Source organism: Stegastes partitus, unplaced genomic scaffold (assembly GCF_000690725.1).
Source record: "Stegastes partitus isolate 25-593 unplaced genomic scaffold, Stegastes_partitus-1.0.2 Scaffold266, whole genome shotgun sequence".
Lineage (NCBI taxonomy): Eukaryota > Metazoa > Chordata > Actinopteri > Pomacentridae > Stegastes > Stegastes partitus.
In genome coordinates this window covers 249,572-267,514 of record NW_007577997.1, presented here as the reverse complement: position 1 = coordinate 267,514, position 17,943 = coordinate 249,572, and the positions used below count along the sequence as shown (strand labels likewise).

Sequence of the window (17,943 nt, the reverse complement as noted above, 5' to 3'; positions counted from 1 at the left end):
TGGAGTAACAAAAAATGTTTTTTTATTCACACATTTACATCCATGTACAGTCTTGTCAAGTAATTTCAGATATAGAGAAGCAGAAACAGTACTGATACTTGGCACAGCGTTCAAGCTTTAAGGAAGAGTTAATAAACCTTATTACACCGGATGAAAATAAACCTCACTTCTGTTTTGTATTTATAGATAGTGTATTTAAATGTTATTATAGCCACTCTGAAAATAATCAATCTCCACCATATTTCTTTTAGATGTCAAGTTCTAAAGAGGCAGCTGAGAACATTTTGTCAGTGCATCCGTCTGTCAGGCTCGAGGAGGCTCAGTCCTCCAGTGAGTGTCAAGCGCTGCTCTCCAGCAGAGCCTCAAAGTCTGGGGAGCAAACCATCTTGTGTTTGACATTCCCTAACACAGTCAAGTTGCCGGTTTTTCCTTCTGTGCCAATAGAGACCAGTTCCTGAGAAAACAAGGGGAGGGGAAGAAGAGGAAAGCCTGTCAGACATGTTGGCAACAGTGTAAGCATTTCATTCTGTGATAAAATAATAGACAGTATGTAGACAAAGAGAGAAACTTTAACACAAGTGCTATTATCATACCTGAAAGAAAGAGCATGACGTTCCTAGAGACACATCAAGCGTCACGTGTCCCAGTATGAGCTGCACACGGCCAGACTTCCGCACCAGCATCTTTCCTATGACGCCCTCCCGCAGATCTTTTAGATTGCAGCTGTTCTCTTCAGCTTCTTCCTCCTGTTTTAAATTAAAACACCGTTTACACATAAAACCTCCATTTTATCATGTATTTAGAAAAGTAGATGACAGCTAGACCTACCTGAGACTCTGTTTTCAGAAGCACAGACTGCCCATCCTCTGACTGCACTTCAGTTTTCACCGGTCTGTGCTCTTTGGTGGGAGGCTGGCCGGGCAGCGAGTCAGGCAGCTGAACAAAGAACAGCTCCTCGCCTTTGCTCAGACTCCATTTGTGCAGCAGGTCAGGAAGAACTTCAGGCTCAGGGAGCGGAGGAGGCCTGAAAGTCGCCTCTGTCTTCTTTATCTCCATTTCTTCTGGCTCTTTTTTCACTGAAGACAAAGGGATGACTATTTTGAGAGAGAGCAGCTATTTGGACATCATGTTTATTTCTTGCTTTCAGAAGCCATCACATGTACGGGAAACACAAGTTGAAGACTTGGAAACTGCTATCAAGACACAGGATTTTTTTTGTCTCCTCTTGTTGCAAAACATCATCACGATGAAAGCAAGATTTCTCAAGAAAATTAAGTAATGATGGAGTCAAATACAAGTCCATACAGTTACCTTCAACTGCAGGCTCCATGGGTTCACAATCCTCATCTGTTTTCTCAATTTTAACAGCATCATCACTAAATTCCTCCTTAAATCCCCATCCGGACACGGCGAGGGGAAGCTGAACAGGGCAGCTCCTCTGCTCACTCCTCAGGAAAGGGTCGTCTATAAACTGAGAGAACACAAAAGGAAAATGAAGCAAAATTCATGGAAGATGGATCAGTGGTGGCTGGTTAATACGCGGTGCAGGGGCGCCGCCCCGCTACTAATGACCAGATAAAAGGAGTTCTCAAACATAAAACTTAATTTGAATTAATTATAACAAAATAATAATAAAATTAATAATAACGTTCATATTCGTTTGCTATATTAACAATATTTGTATTATTAACAGATTTAATATTAGTCTTTACTGCGAGTTTATTAATTTTAATTCCTGGATGTGGGGCGCCGGCCGAATGAGTGTGTATGTAGCTCGAGAAACTTTTTGTGATCACGTGACCTTGGCCATCGCTCTGATTGGTAGCTGCAAACTTTCTCACGAGGCGCAGCTCGGTGCGTCCTGGGCCTGTCCACTTTTGCTGTAAGCCAATTAATTTTGTCTTTATTACGGTCCGAGCACCCAAAGGGTGTGAAGACCCTATTGGAACTGCTTGGGAATATTATTATTTTAGCATGACAAAGAGACGCGTTTTTGAGGCTCTAAACTTACTCAAAACTGAACAAAACTTGGCACACACATCAGATCTGGCGGCTGCTTTCCTGTACATAGTTGCACCTGATGTTACTCATATTCTAATTTCTGATTTTTTTTTTTTTTTTTTTTTTTTAAAGGTCATTTGCAGACTGTGGCTCCTACCAAAAATTTTCACCAGCTACCACTGACTGTGTGGCTACATATTCCTAAAACAGAGGGCCAAAAAGCCAAGGTTAAACCTTGCAAACAGCAGTTTGCGGTCAACATGAAAGATCAACTAAAATGGTAAGCCAACATGTCTGTGTTATATTCCTCATTCAGTGTTATTCTGGGATCAGGAATTGAAATAATTGAAATTTCAGAAATTATATGAATATAGGTGGATGAACACTGGCCCACTTTGAGTCTGTAATTATCATTTTAGTATAAAATAACCAGTTTAGAATGATTTACTATGCTGCAAATTCCAGCTTTTTATGTTTTTTTTATAATTCATTTAGGCTAATGAGGCAAGCATGTAGAGTACACGTAATCGAGAGAAAGCATGAACATTTTCTTTCTCATGACCAATCGATTGTTTGAAGACTAGGGGTAATTTTGGTCAACCAAGATATTCTTTCGTTAACTGAAGCCTCACTGACAACAAAGGACTCACATTGTCTCGTTCCAGCTTGCGCAGAATCTCTTTGGTCTCCTCCTCAGTCTCCCTCTTCTCCTTTTTAATATTAATGATGGGTGAAGGTCCCATGCTAGGAGCCTCTCTCTCACTTTCATAGCCACCTGTGTGTGATAATGAGATTCACTTAAACCAAGATAACACACAATCATGCATGCATAATATAAACTGCGTAATTGCACTTGTGTGAAAAAAAAAAAGAAAAAAAAAAAAAAACATCTGCCAAAGTCAACGGTGCAGAAAGAGTGCTTATCCAGCAGGAACCCCACCTCTCTTCTTCATCATCATCTCTGCAGGCCCCTGTTCAAAAATAGAGTGGGACTGGATGACCTCCCCGCGACCTCGGCCCCTGCCTCGATCTCCACGCCCTCGACCTCGGTCTGCATCCTTCCTGTCTCTCCTCTGCCCAACGTCAACTTTTGCTCTATAGTAGCAGACAAACATGTTGGTCAGCAGTCAAACAAACTGTTAAACACACATCTTAGACATCTTTTTATCGGGCACTTACTCTTCTTTAACTTTTCTGCCAATAATGTTGGGTGTAAATGTTTTCTGAAAAAAAGACAAAAAAAACACAGAAAAATATGAGCGATGAGGCAATTATTTGAAAAACATTGTATATATGTTACCATATGGGAAACATTAAAGTAGTGAGTAGTGGTGGGCTTTTTTGGCGTGCATATTATGGAAACATTTCCTAACTTTGGCTGTGCATTAATAAGTTGCTCTGCCGTGATGAGACACAGTGATCCAGTGCATTACCTTCTTCACTCCCCCCAGGGTGAGGTCTCTTGATCGCATTGAAGGGAGACGTCCAGGAGAGAGGCCGGCTGGTTGTCGACGGCCCATCAGCAGTCCTATATTACCGCTTCCTCCAGGAGTCGGCGCACGTTGACCGCCGGGGTCACCTGAGTCTGCCATCCTGAACTGTGGCAAAAGCAGGGGATAAAAGGATGTGACTGCCGAATAATATGCATATAAACACTGATTCTTGGCTAATTGTAATCATATTTACCATTATTTGAAGTAGTTTTAATAAGAGCATCACTACCAATATTACAAATCATATTTTTTTTTAAATACTATCCATCATCTCCAAATGGCTGACTCATCATCTGCTTCATAGTGTTCAGTAGGGCTGAAGAATTTGGGAGAAATATCCAATCGCAATATTTTTGACAGACAAAAAAAACCAAAAACATCTCAAATTGCATTAAGTCCTGCTTGATTTGAAATCAATTAACTGTTCAGCCTTAAAAAATAGATATCAGATAACAGTTTACACTCCATTGTACATATCATCCACCCCATCTATGAGTTAATTAGCTTCTTTCTATTGACTGATACCTTTAAAAAACAAACAAACAAACTATAAAACAGCTGTCTGTATATTAGATAAGAGCACTTGTAATTGTGGGTAAAGGTTTCACTGAACATTTTTGTTGTCTTACTAATGTACGAGTGTGGACAAGCAGTCACCAATATCTGCTGCATTTACAATAAAATGTATACAATTCTACTTAACATAGTACATACTAATCAAAAATTTAAAAACAGCATTTAATATTGTACTAAATTCTATTCATTCTTGTTAACATAACGAATTTATTTGCACATGGTACATCTACAACAGAATGGACATCATGAAACAACCGAGCCGATCAACCTGATCTTGTCTTTCTTTTGTCATGTGTGATACTGTGTCATTTAAATAAAACTAGAGTTTTAAGGTGGACATTGACAGTCATTTATCAAAGGAGTGTCTGGAGTGTTGTGGACACACAATCTGATTATTGTCCTTTAAAGACACACCTGAGGAGGAGGTGGATAGATTCAGTGGATGAGGATTTGTCACCCGTTGGAACAGCTACAAAACGCTTTGTGTACAACTGGCTACATTTAACTTGTCTAACAAATTAAGCTGGCTAATAGAGACTAGTTTAACCATACCAATAGAGATGAGACTTTACAGTTTTTCACTAAGAAGTAGGGTTCGACTGATATGGGTATTTCAAGGCCAATATAGACGGCAATTGTTGGAAATCGAGAAAGCGTGATAATCAATATTTGGAACCAATTGCCCTAACTGTAATATTTAAACAGCATGTAATTCTTCATCATTAAGGATTACTGCAGCTGAATATGTGCAATGGAAATAGGAATGATGATGTCAGAGCCTCACATGATGCTCTCTGTTTACTGAGATCAGCTGATTGAGAGTGAACTGGTTGTCTGCTGCCGTTATGTCTGCTGTTCTTCTCTGTTTTGTTAATATTTCACTGCTTTATCATTTTATTGCCAACTGAAGCCCACATTTTAGGCATTATTATTCATTGCTTTCCAAAAACTGTTTTGAAATGTGTGGCTGCCTCCTAACGTAGCTGATAGCTGTTAGTGTAGCCTCAACCACTGTGAATAAAGCAAATGTCCTTGTTTGTAGCAACAGCTTGTGTTTCTTGTTCAGTTTATACGGATTGTGTCTCTGGTGTCTTTTCTGAGCAAACGTTGCTATTAGTAAAATTATTATTGTAAAACAGTCTTTAATTTCTCTACATGGGATTAAATAAATCAACTGTACAACTTCAATAAGCATATTAAAGTTTAGCTCCAGTTTACACCTTCATGTATAAGCATCAGAGTCATGGGTACAAACTGGGACTAGTTACAGGTAAGTGTACATATTGTCCTACACAGCAGAACATACCGTAATTTTTTAAAAGAAAATAGTTACTAGTCACTCGTTTCGATGTACAGTATATTATACAGACAGGAAAAACTGCGTTATTCTGACTAAAGACGATAATTATTACTTTTTTAAGAATAGCTTCTGGTGTTGCACTGCAGGAATCATTATACATCCGTGACATAAACAAACGACTGTCATTTTAAGTGTAACTACACCTAAAATCGCCGCCTTAATCTACCGTTTTTCATACGGAAACCATCCCTCGTTACATTTAATAATTTGTGTCAACAAGGCAGTAAAAAAAAAAACTGCAACACGTGGCCAAATTCTAGCACGAATACAAGGATACAGACCAAGTTTAGCGAACTTTAACGCTTTAACTTTCATTTCCGACTCGCTCTGCTTCTCCACACACTCACCTTATTATTCCTCGGACGTTTAATCAGATATTAACGGGAAACCGGAGAGTCATTACAGATTGTTTTGAGCTAGTGCTGTCTCTGACACTGCATGATGATGATGATGCACGGCGCCATGACACTTCCGTGTTGTCATCATCCTCTCAGCTCACGCGGATCAAGCCTGCGCAGAAAGATGCGCATATTCACTTAACTTATAGCCCATGGCGTATTGTATATTACAGGACGGTGGTAATTTAAAAAAAAAAAAAAGGAAAGGAAACATAATTACACCGAGTGTATTAATATTATCTGCAATATCATTTTAATGTGTAAAAAGCACAATACAGTAGTCTGGCATTTAGTCTATTCATTTATTTAACCTTTATTTAAACTACATTGAGGTGTGGAGGCCTCATTTACAATATAGTCCAGTAAGGAAATAAAAGATGTAGGCTCAATCTTTGCTTGCAATGAAACAATAAGTTGTGAATTCAGGAAAATAAAATATAATATAATAAAACACTAATTTAGTTAAAAACTAAATCTGAATTGCCAAAGGATAAAAATGAGTCCAGCTTTAGTTTGTACTGCAGGTTATTGCAGCTTATAGGAGCACAGTGAGTGAAACTGGACCTTCCAAGCTTGAGCGTTTGGTAAAGACCCACATTAAAAGACAGCAATGATGTAATGTAGGTGGGCAAAAATACAGTGATGGCCTTATAAATAAATAAACACCAGTGTCTATCAGGCCTTTTAGAGATTAAAGGCCACAGCTTACAGTGATGAGTATTATAATTATCACCAGAAGTAAATCAATGCAGAACGATAGACAGTATCCAGGGGCTTAAAGTCATTAGTCACTGCTGATGTATGCATACACAACATGTCCCCATAATCCAGTCGATTAGATAGAAAATAAGTAGAGTGCCCTGTTAGCACCATGTTTTTATTGGTTGTGTATTTATTTTTGGTGATCTATGCTCTAACACTTAGTAGACTGGAAAAGCATTATCAGCACTTTTAATACTTTTTTTTTTTTTCAATCTACACACCATCTGTGTGGATTTTTTTCTTTCTTTCAACTGCAACAAATGTTTAAAAGCAAAACAATCTTTTAGGGCCTATTTTTTCTCATGAAGACACTTTATGTTGGCTTTTCCTTTAATGTGTCACTCATCTGTATATCTGTTTTTTTGTGACATTTACTCTAACACTGAGGCTTTTTATTAGAATAACATGAACCCACCGCAAAATCTAGTTTCAAATCACAACATTCTATTATTTACTCTATGTATGTACCAGCTGATGCACCATAACTGATTGCCAAATTGCATATAATTGCTAAAATGCTAATGTGATGGGAGTTTTGCAAATGTGTGCTGAGCTCTGTTAGTGTATTCCCATGACTGAAATGCATAAGTTGCTCATTTTTAAGCATTTTTGAAATGCGTGCAATACTTGGTACACATAGACTCATGAAATAAATGCAAAAATGATGCTCAAACATCTGTAAAGTGCAAATTGTTCTGGCACCATCCCACAGGAGGAACAACAAAAAGAAATAAAGCCCTGCTTCGGGCTGCTCCTCCAGGCCGGACACCCACTGTAGCCGGGTGGTGTCTGGTATTTCTGATAATGGATTGACCTCTCGGTTGTTCTTCAGAGGGGAGGTGGTGGTCGATAAATCCACCCAATATTTGGAAAATATAAAGATCTGCCAGAAATTGGGCAAAATTCTCCTTTCTAGGCACACACACACACAACTAGCCCCCATCTAATAAACCTTCTATTCCCATCTCTGGGACTGAGGGTTATTTGGACAGAGGCGCACTGTCACGGCATGACTAATGATGGATGATTGCAGTTTAATTACATTCTGAGGGTATCACTTATCTGCGGCTGGCTGGAAATAAATGAAGCTTTTCAATACTCCGCACAGTCTGCGGAATTACGGCAATATATCTTTTGTCATTTTTCAAATATAAATATTATGTGTTTGTCAAAGGACTGCACTCTCACTGTAAGTTCATCCCTTTGTTATCTGCCTTCATCCAATGCTCGTGTCCATTGTTTTAGCAGCAGATTATAGCCATTAATCTGGGAAGGGTCTCTTTAATCTCTAATGGAATCCTAAATTAAGTTGTCCCACGGGTTTGAACCAGTATAAAAACATCCCTCTGAAAATTAATGCCAGTGGAAATCTGCTTACTCTGGACTTACATGGTGGCGTCCCTTGCCTGCGGATAGGCTGGGGGGGAGATGCCCTGTGGAGTTGGTCCATATGGCATAACAGTTGGCACATGTATATTTTTTGAGGTCTTGATGGTGCTCTATGTAATTTACTGGGACATCACTCACAGCGTAATCCCTTTTTCTGATACTGTAGCAAGCAGAGTGTGTAAAATTGTGATTTTTTTTTTCTCCTTCCCCCCCTCTCACACTCCAAATGTCCATACTGTCTCCATATCTGAGACGTGACATTTATGCAGGCAGCTAAGTGTTCCGACTGTATCAGAGTGTGCGTGGATGTTGTGCCACAGGGCAGATTTACTGACGAGTGATGTGTTGTGCATGGCTGGCTGGCGAAGGCATGATGCTGACAAGGTTGACTGAGTGTCTCACTGTGGTCACACTGCAGTTATAAATTTATCTTCTTTTTCTTTTGTTGTTGTTGCTTCTTTTAGGTTTTAATTCATCCTGTGTGGCTTCATGGGAGTCAAGTAAACATCATGCAGCGCTCAGAGCGAAAAACATGAGATTGGGAGGGAGGGGGAGGCAGGGAGGCAGGGGGAGGAGGGGGGGAGGTTAGAGTGTTTGTGTGGCACAGAGAGGAAGAGAGAGAGAAACAGACGGAGAAAGAGGAAGAAGAGAGGAGCCCGTGTGTTCGTTTCACCTCCTAATCAGTTTTCCTGGGGGATCTATCAGCGACTGCAGCAGGCGAGAAGAAGAAAGCGAAATAAGAAGATAGCACCGCTCAGCCTGGCAAGAATCTTCTCCCATCACAAATCTGAGCTTCATACAAGTAAGGACTTCTTTTAAATGTCTCTGCATATTGATGCTTGTAAATGTCCATTAAATGAATCCATTACATTGTCCCTCATGGACAACTGTGAAGTTGTACTATCTCATGCTGTGATGGAGCGTTTCATCTGTGCATTTCTCCAGAGATGTTCGACATAAAGCCAGATGAGTGCAATAGGTTGCTGGGGTGATAATGTATATCTTCTATTTGTATATTGTTCTACTGAAGTGCACATGCTGGTGTGATGAATTTTTCTGCCAACTTTGGACATTTACTACATTCCCACCTATGCCATTCTGCACGAGACTGTGAGGATATTTGATACAGAAGCACTGACTGGTTCTTGTAATGATGCTCATTCTCCAAAATTAAACCGTGCAAGGGAAGGCAGCGCTTCAAACTGCAGTCACACACAATCTCTTTTTTACAGCTTGTTTATTGAACTTTACAGAAGAGGCAGCATTTTTGTTTTCCTAATGGCCTTTTCAGCCCCTATTTTTAAAACTGTGCAGAGGAAATTGTGCCTTTTCTTCCTCCCTCTCATGCAACTATCTAAAATGGGGTTTTAAGATATTCTTCCTGGAAGAAATAAAAGAATGGCTTTGAACCAAAGAGGTGCTTTCTATGCCTTGCTCTATATGAATGACTGCAGCAGCAGCAGCAGCATCTGCATGTGTGCTATGTCTTACAGCCAGGAATAAGAACTGTAACTGAGCACTAACAACCCAATGTGTGCATCATGTACAATTATCAATTCGACCCAGTTGCCTTATTCAGAGCAGCTGTCTGTCAGAGCTGGTATCGTAGTGGAGATAATTGGCTGATATTCCTTTTTTTTTCACAGGCTGATTTATAAATGAGGGCAGTGGTATTGGAACCCTTGTTTGAACTGTATTCACATGTATTCGATTCCAAAAGTGGAGCACACGCAGAGGCATGGGGCTTTGATGACTTGTCCTGCGAGAATCTCCTCTTGCCCCAGTTTCTATCTCTGAAATGGTAAGAAATGAGAACAGCAGCCGGGAAAACAGACGCATGGAAACACACGTGCGTGATGCAACAGCTCTCTCCTCTCCGGTCCCCGTGTGATGGAGCTACCGCACAAATTTCACAGTTCACAGGCTTTAATGAGCTGCTGCAGCCTGTCCATCATACTGACTGGTGAGCACCTTAGCAGACCAGTTTGTGGGATCACACAGACAGCAAAAAAAAAAAGAGCACGTCGTGATTGTTGGTTCTATATGGCTAGAAGGTTATTTTTAGGCACATCTGTGATTTAGCATATGCTCAGTGTGAGAAGGCTTTTAATAGGGGGAGCATGCAGTGCACTGTGTTGAGATGCTGAAATACTGCATCAGTAAGCTACACTGGAGGAGACAGTTGCAAAAACAAACTCTAGACAGATTAAAATTACAAGCAAATTATGGAGGAATAGATGTCTCAGCGGCATTGTGCGCCTGCTGAAGAGACCAGTCGGCTGAGAGGAGGAGAGGTGACAGCTAATGAAACAAACACAGGCTGAACAACAGATTACCTCCAGCCCTGCACTCAAGGCTCTGTGCAGCGGCCTGGATCGAACTGCTGATGGGCAACTCAGGAAATATGATCATACATCACCTGCCGTTGATACTCAAACCTCCCTCCTTTCTGTCGATACAAAAGCTGTGAGAAGATTCTCCTTGAGCTGAAAGTAGTTCACTTGCTCAGCCGTTTTGAAAATGCACACCGTTCTGCAAGGAGGCAGAAAAAAAAAGTTCCCTTTAGTTTAAATTGTTGCTGACAGATGAAGTAATCTTTGTGTTTGTGACCCCTTCCTGGAGAATTACGGGAGTAGATTGAGGGGAGGCTGGAGACGTGTGGTTGCTGGGAGACTGCTGTAGGTGGATTATGAAATGCACGGGGAAAGCAGAGGCCAGTCACTCAGCTGGGAGCGTATCGAGTTGTGTAATGATGTGAAATGTCAGTTAAGGGCAAGAAAAGGGAGGAGGAGGGGGAAAAGGAGCGAGACGGCGAAGAAAAAAAAAAAGCTGGCTCACGGATCCTTAAATGAAAGGTTAATTTGATTCTGTCAAAGGTGTACTCAGCCGTGGTGTTTTTGAACCTCTACTGTGTCAACTTCACAGCGCTTAGTGACACAGTTTAATCTCTCAGAGCCGATCTCGCCCATCTCCAGCGCTGGTATTACCGTCCCAGATTACACTCTAGTCTAACCATCCGCTTTTATCTCTAATTTGAATGGATTACAGAAATGGACGCCCCTCTCTCCACCCCCTGCAACATCCAGATCTGTGAGGTGACCTGCGACTCCTTCCGCATCATGTGGGACATGACCACCGAGGACACCGCCAGAGCCACGCACTTCTTCATCGACCTGAGCCGCAAAGAGAACAGGGACCCCAACCGCTTCAAACACAGGGTCTGACACTGCCGCATGACCTCACGTATCCTCCCCTGTCCTCTCCCTGAGGCCTATCTGCTCCCTGCTCTGCTCCCTGCTCTGCTTCCTGCTCTGTTTTCTAGGTTCATGCTCCATATTCACACCAATCAATTTCCACCACATAATTGGCCTAGAAGAAGCCCTCCTAGCCCTGCATGCCCTTTAAGAATAACAGTAAATGAGACATGAAAACATGGATTTTATCGAAGTCTAGTTGGGTTAACAGATGCCTCATGATATTGTGCATCAGTCTGAACACTGAAAACTGCGGTTGCGCCCTTTCAGTCACTTCCAATACAGGCGAAGAGGAAAATGTGTGCAGTCAACAGCTTCGGGCCAGTGACTCACTTGCACATTGTTTCCTCTTAATGTGTACAAAAACTGACAAATTCAGCTGCAGCACTGAACAGTTTTCATGTTAATGACATCCAGCGTCGTTAAATCTACAAAACGGACAGATTTCTTAAAGCACACACATGCAGTAAGGTGGCAAAGAGGCAATCTGTAACAGTTTTTCTTCTTTGATATATGCATTTGTCAGGGACTATTAATCTCAAGCGATGACAGGAGACATGATGCTCTGAATTTAGTAACCTGCTACATTCCCTTCTGCAGTCCACGGATTTGTAGACAAACTGCATCTCTATGTACAATGCACAGACGGGGGACAAATTAAAGGAAAATCCAACATAAAGTGTCTTAGGGCCACCACGTACCAACATATCAGCTTCAATGCACCTTGACGTTGATTCTACAAACCTCTGAAACGCCTCTGGAGGGATCGAACATCATTCTTGCCTCATTTGTTGCTTTTTGATGTTGGTGCAGAGCTCTGTATAACATGTAAGTCCAAAATCCCCTAAAGGTACAGACTGGGTTGAGATCTAGTGACTGCAATGGTCATAGCATATGACTCACATCATTTTCAGACTCAGTGAGCCCTAGTGCACAATGAATGGGCATTTTCAGTCCTGGAAGAGAGCAGTCTAATCAGGATAGAAATGTTTCCTCACAGGATAAAGATGAGCACTCAGAACAAAATTGTATTGATTTGCAGTGAACCTTCACTTTAACTAGTAAACCCAAACTATACCAGCAAAATCCCCCCACAGCATAACAGAGGCACCAGATCCTCTCACTGTGGGGGTCAGGCATTCAAGCTTTTCCTTTAATTCGTCACCTGACTGTATGTATTCCTGTGCAGATGTGGTAACATGTAACAAACACTGTCCCCACTTAACATCAGCATGTTAGCATTCTCAGTGTGAGCATCTTAGAATGGTGCCATTATCGTTGTCTAAAAGGGCTGCTATTATGGATGTTATTATCATTTAAGTGATCGATTGAGTGTCTAGCTCTCCCTTTCTGTCTCCACTTCTGAACCACTACAAGTATACAGCATCTTCATATATTATTTATTTATACGTGTTGTTGACTTTCTCCTATCTTCCTCTTCAGTTTTTCCCTCTTTTTTTCCTTATTTCCTTTTCGATAGTTCAGATAAAACAAACATTTATCTCCCTTCATTGCAAATGCAAAATACTGCCTGTAATTATGGTTTATTATTGCAGGCAGCATTCAACCGCTGAAAAAGCACTTTTGTGAAGTCAAGGCACGGGCAGAACTGAGTCAGTTCCTCCTGTACGGAGGATATGTTCTCTCCCTCTGATGCACAAAGTGGCACAAACAAACTTGCATCAGAGATGTTGCCATGGATATATGGGCGTCTGAGCCTGTAGTAATTAGCTGTGCTTCTTAGAGGCCTTGGTCAAAACAAAGCCGCTGATTTGATTAGATGTATCCTAGTTACAGACGCATGGGCTTGAAATGGAATATCACGCTAATAAGGCAAAGTTTAAGGAGGGAAATGGTCGACTTAACAATTGCATTTACATTTGCTTTGAAATGTAAATGAACGAGGCTGCACGGCAGCCTGTTCTGGCCTCGCATCCTGTTCCTGATGCCACCTCTTTCCTGCTTTATCCTGCAGGATGTGCCAACCAAGCTGGTGGCCAAAGCTGTGCCTCTCCCCATGGCAGTGAGGGGACACTGGTTCCTGAGCCCGCGGACGGACTACTGTGTTGCCGTTCAAACTGCTGTTCGACAGCCGGACGGTGACTACCTGGTGTCGGAGTGGAGCCAGGTGGTGGAGTTCTGCACCGGAGGTAGGACACACCACGCGCTGCAGATCAAGTAACACTGATTATGTATGCAATATGAGAGATTTAATAATATAAATCAATCACGCAAAGTGCACAGAACAGAAGTGGCAGGAAGAAAAAAAAAATCTGTCTCAGCACCGGGTATCATTAGCATTTCAAAGTAGAGCAGACTGGAAGTGATTACACAACTTCAAAAATCAACTTTGCAGACTATGCCATGGAACACCTACAGCAGCTTCTTGACAAGGCCAAAGGCTCTGCAGGGAGGCTGCTCAAGTTCTCTGTGTTTTATCGTAACCAGCACCCGGACTACTTTGACTATGTCAGGTCAGTGCTGCATTCTCTTCTTTCCTTGCTGTATACCCACAGCATTCAAGTGTAATACTCATTTTTCTCTTGATGCCTTGAATTAGGGGGGACGGTGGAGGCCTGATGCGTCCAGCACTGAAAGACAGCAGCGGGAGTCACGGCTCTCCTATCAACGGCAAACTAAATGGAGTCTTCTTCAGCTGCAACACAGAGTTTGATACGGGCCTGCCTCCCAAAGACTCTCCGTACGGACCCCTGCGCTTCCAGATCCCGGCCGGACATCTGCTCAACCCCAACATTTCCCTGTATTTCGCAGACTTCTACTGTATGTACACGGCCTACCACTATGTGGTGCTGGTGCTGGCCCCCGTTGGCACAGAGGGCGACACCTTCTGTCGCACCCGTCTCCCTATGTTGGACTTGGCCTCCAACCCTTTCCTGACATACACCGCCCCCCAGAGGCAGGGGGAGGAGCCCCTGTACTGCCACGCCAGCGACGTCATCCTGGAGGTGCTTTTCACAGAGCCGGTTCATCTGGACCAGGGCAGCGTGGAGCAGATCAGTGGGCACCACCAGCTTATGAGTCTGACCACAGCCAACGCCAAGAAGGACCCAAGCTGCAAAGTGTGCAACATCAGTGTGGGACGCTGATGTAGGACAGACGTGGGAGCGTGTGAGACGAGCCGTTGCACGAGACAAAACAGTTGAGTCCATCATGTGTAGGTCAGAACACTGTGGAAACAGCAACCTATTGGGGTGTGACCGTGCTGCATTCCCACCTCCCCCCTGCCCGGACCACTGGTTTAAATAGAGGACTTTTACAATGCGTTTTGCAGCTGGAAAAAAAAACAGTGAATGCCCATCCACGACTGTTGAGTGAAACATATATCGAAAACATGATAGGCTTCTAGAAAACAGGAGAAAATCTGTGTTCCTTATTTGTAGACAGTCATAAGTGCTTCCTTCAGGTGTCTACATGACGTTTTCTCAGTATCTTTCTGAATTTATATTTATCCCCCATGTAGAAGAGGTGTTTTTGGTTTTGCTTGAGTTTGATGTGATTAATTTTACAAAAAAAAAAATGAGTTCAAGTCAAACCATTATAGATTATAAATAGAACAAAGATTTTTTTTTATACTGTAGAAATCCTTTTTCTATACAAAGTCTCTGCCAGATGTTCCTTCTCCAAAGAAAAAATCATCATAATCATTATGACACTTGGTAACTTTAACTCTAGCTTGCGGCATCCTCGCTGAACACTTTTTAAAAGCTGGCTGGTGACTTATGATTAAGAAATCTACAGATGCACTTTGACCCAACAACAATATTTTATAATAAGTCAGTTAAAGCCATTTTATGTGCTGGGGCTCTGAACATAGGAGGAAGGTAATGAGGAAAAGAGTATCTCAGTGTTCAACCCTGATAACTCTCTGGCAGCACACCTCAGCTGTAAACATTCCTGAGCTAAGATTAGCTTCTCTCCTCCTATGGGGTTTCTATTTGTCACAGCCCAGTTATTTCTGACCTATATGTGAATCCCACAAATGCCCAAAGTGAAAGGGATCCCCTTCCCGGTGCACAAGACCAATCCATTTGGTGGTGCCTGACCAAAATGTAGGACATGACAACAGCCTGGAAACATGGTCACCGTGTGATTATTAATGCTGAAGAAAACTGGAAAAAAAGAAAATTGAATACAACCAAACCGACTGGCTGACACTTCTTTTTATACAGAGCAGCTGTTCAGATGTCTAAACATGAATGAAAAAAAAAAAGAGAGTACCATTTCAGAGTAAAAACAATGTAAATGTCATGAAAAAATATCCACTGCACTTTCACCCACAGCTGACAAAGTGTGCATGATAAAAATAGAGAACACTTGTAGTTTGAGTATGTCATGCCCTTTCACTCAGATACTTCCCACGGCAGAGGTGTGAGCTCACACACACAGTCACGCTGTAATTCTGCCCGTCGTTATTATCCCAAAAAGCCTCACTTTGCCCTCCCGGCAAGTAAGATAAGCAGAACTCTATCTTCCTTTTGGCATCCAGCACTTTAGGAACGGCAATGTCAAACTCAAAGATGTCTGTCTGGGGTCCCCCGAAGCGTTTCTGCAGGTACGTGCAGGGAACATCTCTGTAGCTCTGCCACGAGTCAAAGGTGATGCGCACACGCACGTCCTTCTGGAAGCTGATGTTCTTGACCCGCACGGTACCTTGCAGGGCCTGCTCATTCACGCTGCAGCTCTCCAGGATGACCATGCTCTTCGCCAGCTTGGCACGAAAGGCCTGGAAATCTGCTGAGGGCTGTGGGAAGTCCAGTTTGAGGCGTGTTCCTGGGCAGCAGGTGCTGACGGTGCAGCTGTAGCCATCCTCTGTCATGCTACCCAAACCCTGCAGCGACGGCAGGAAGTCGAGGTCAGGCTGCTCTTCTTCGTCGCAAAACTCTCGCACGGCCGTGAGAGACAAGCCCCGTGAGTCGGCGAAAACCACGCGTTTGTTCTTTGCGGGGATCCAAACGTCATCATCCAAGTCGTCGTCCAGGTCGATGAAGAGGGACGAGAAAGGGTGGGCGAGATAAGCCTGGCTCAAGACGTCTGACGGCAGCTGCTCTGACAGCGGAGGTCGGATGCAAGGTCGCTGAGGTTTTAGGATGGGAACCCAGACGTGAGGACACAGTTCCTTACGTTGGTTCAAGCACAGCCTCACGGCAATCTCCACAAGTCCGGCTGACTGGGCCATTGATCCAATTCCAACTGCTGGCGCCACGCTAACAAAGAAACAGGCAGTTATTTCATTGAAGACATCTGTCACAGAAGTGTCATCATACCTGTTAATACTCTAAATGTGCTGTTATTTATTTGTAAGGAGCAAACTGTTACCTAATAATTCACCCTCACTTTTGATAACAGTAGAAGAAGCAATGCAAGAGAGTTCACCCCTCAGCTGCAGAATCACTTTATGCTAAGCATGTGCTCACCTTGTACTGGACATCTCCACACTGGCAGCCTGGTGTTGATTGATGAGAATATTACCTTTAATACTTGGTTAGAGTTCTAGAAAACAGAAAAAAAAACATTGCTATGTCAGTTTTACAAGACATTTTAATAAAAAGAATGCAAAATTATTGTTATATTTAAATATTTGTGTGCAATTCTGAGACTATAATGTTGCAAAAAAGAAAAGAAAAAGCTGAAAGAATCTTAGGATTTATTTAAATCTTACTTACAGACTCCCATGAGCAGCAAGTTGCAGTATGGAGCCTGTCATCCCTTTACCCACAGGAGAATCTGGCACCGTGTCCTATTTATACTACCTCAGTTAGGATGTCATGTTGTGTAACTCCACCCTCTTCTCTCTCCTGACCAATCCGCCAGCCTTTGTGGGTTTGTGTTCCTCCAGATTTCCTTAATGTGTTGATTTTATATCATCTACAGCAACCCCTTTTTTTATGTTTATTTTGTGCTATGTCTGCTCAGCTTAATTCAGTGTTCCGGCACGAACGTTAAACATTCATGTGACATTACATCTTCGTATGTTGTCCAGTGGGTCAAATACATAAAGTCCAGCTGTGTGTAATTCGACTCTGCATTGTGGAAACTATCCCAGTCGTCCTGAGCTCTATTCTCAGACCTGTCGATGAACACAGATCCAACAGAGGCCTGGGCCCGGATCCAAGCTCTCCGCTGCTTGGCTCCTGCCCTGGAGGGATCACTGTCTCACGGCCCATCAGCATGTTCGATGCCGAGGAGGGCCGGATTACAAATGACTCTCGGCAGGCCAGTCATTTAAGCAGGGAGCGTTCCCTGGTTATATCGAGCTGCTAGAAACATGTTGCTCCGCACACAAGACACAGGCTTCAGGACATTTTGGTGACTTCAGATGACCTCAGAAATTGTTAACTTGTTCACGCTGGTGAAGATTTCTGCCAACGCATGATGAGAATTCCAGACAGCTGTTCAAATGATAATTTTGGGTGTGGTGCTTAATAAATAAATACTTTCACAACCATTCAGGCATTTATAGTTTGTTAAGGTTTTATTTATTTTTAATCAACTTCACAACTTACTTTTTTTTTTTTTTTAAATTAAGCTAAATCGTGTTCTTTCATGAAGGGATTGTCTTCATAGAAAATATCTAAATATTCATTTTGATAAACACAGATGAGCCTTTACAGGTTTAATCAATGACTGGAGAGGAACTTATATGGACTCTGAATATTCCTCTGTATGTTATAAGATGGGCTGTAAGGTGG

The 17,943-nt window shown here is 42.3% G+C and overlaps 3 protein-coding genes across 3 annotated transcripts; 1 reads left to right on the top strand and 2 right to left on the bottom strand.

Annotated features, from left to right (window-relative positions):
- On the bottom strand, positions 1 to 5,898 carry polr3d (polymerase (RNA) III (DNA directed) polypeptide D). The gene is made up of 9 exons (XM_008282293.1): positions 5,778 to 5,898; positions 3,435 to 3,599; positions 3,181 to 3,224; positions 2,942 to 3,096; positions 2,652 to 2,776; positions 1,312 to 1,471; positions 829 to 1,076; positions 594 to 746; positions 1 to 454 (listed from the first exon to the last, which is right to left on the bottom strand). The coding sequence occupies exons 2-9, from the start codon at positions 3,591 to 3,593 to the stop codon at positions 338 to 340; spliced, it is 1,161 nt and encodes a 386-aa protein (XP_008280515.1). The 5' UTR covers positions 3,594 to 3,599; positions 5,778 to 5,898; the 3' UTR covers positions 1 to 337.
- A 2,711-nt stretch (positions 5,899 to 8,609) lies between these two features.
- Positions 8,610 to 15,482, top strand: phyhip (phytanoyl-CoA 2-hydroxylase interacting protein). Its single transcript, XM_008282291.1, has 5 exons — positions 8,610 to 8,781; positions 11,028 to 11,197; positions 13,209 to 13,383; positions 13,590 to 13,707; positions 13,794 to 15,482. Exons 2-5 carry the CDS (start codon positions 11,030 to 11,032, stop codon positions 14,338 to 14,340), a joined length of 1,008 nt encoding a protein of 335 aa, XP_008280513.1. The 5' UTR covers positions 8,610 to 8,781; positions 11,028 to 11,029; the 3' UTR covers positions 14,341 to 15,482.
- ppp1r3c2b (protein phosphatase 1 regulatory subunit 3C2, duplicate b) lies at positions 15,400 to 17,620 on the bottom strand. The gene is made up of 3 exons (XM_008282292.1): positions 16,918 to 17,620; positions 16,669 to 16,744; positions 15,400 to 16,458 (listed from the first exon to the last, which is right to left on the bottom strand). The coding sequence occupies exons 2-3, from the start codon at positions 16,680 to 16,682 to the stop codon at positions 15,585 to 15,587; spliced, it is 888 nt and encodes a 295-aa protein (XP_008280514.1). The 5' UTR covers positions 16,683 to 16,744; positions 16,918 to 17,620; the 3' UTR covers positions 15,400 to 15,584.
- Positions 17,621 to 17,943: the final 323 nt, after the last annotated feature.

What these genes read in the sequence shown, in the direction of transcription:
- polr3d (XM_008282293.1), bottom strand. Translation starts at nt 3,593, where the DNA reads ATGGCAGACTCAGGTGACCCCGGCGGTCAACGTGCGCCGACTCCTGGA. An exon ending in CCCTGGGGGGAGTGAAGAAG is followed by an intron (nt 3,225 to 3,434) that starts GTAATGCACTGG and finishes TCTTTTTTTCAG; the next exon opens with AAAACATTTACACCCAACAT. An exon ending in GATGATGATGAAGAAGAGAG is followed by an intron (nt 2,777 to 2,941) that starts GTGGGGTTCCTG and finishes TATCACACACAG; the next exon opens with GTGGCTATGAAAGTGAGAGA.
- phyhip (XM_008282291.1), top strand. Translation starts at nt 11,030, where the DNA reads ATGGACGCCCCTCTCTCCACCCCCTGCAACATCCAGATCTGTGAGGTG. An exon ending in CCAACCGCTTCAAACACAGG is followed by an intron (nt 11,198 to 13,208) that starts GTCTGACACTGC and finishes TTTATCCTGCAG; the next exon opens with GATGTGCCAACCAAGCTGGT. An exon ending in GGTGGAGTTCTGCACCGGAG is followed by an intron (nt 13,384 to 13,589) that starts GTAGGACACACC and finishes TCAACTTTGCAG; the next exon opens with ACTATGCCATGGAACACCTA.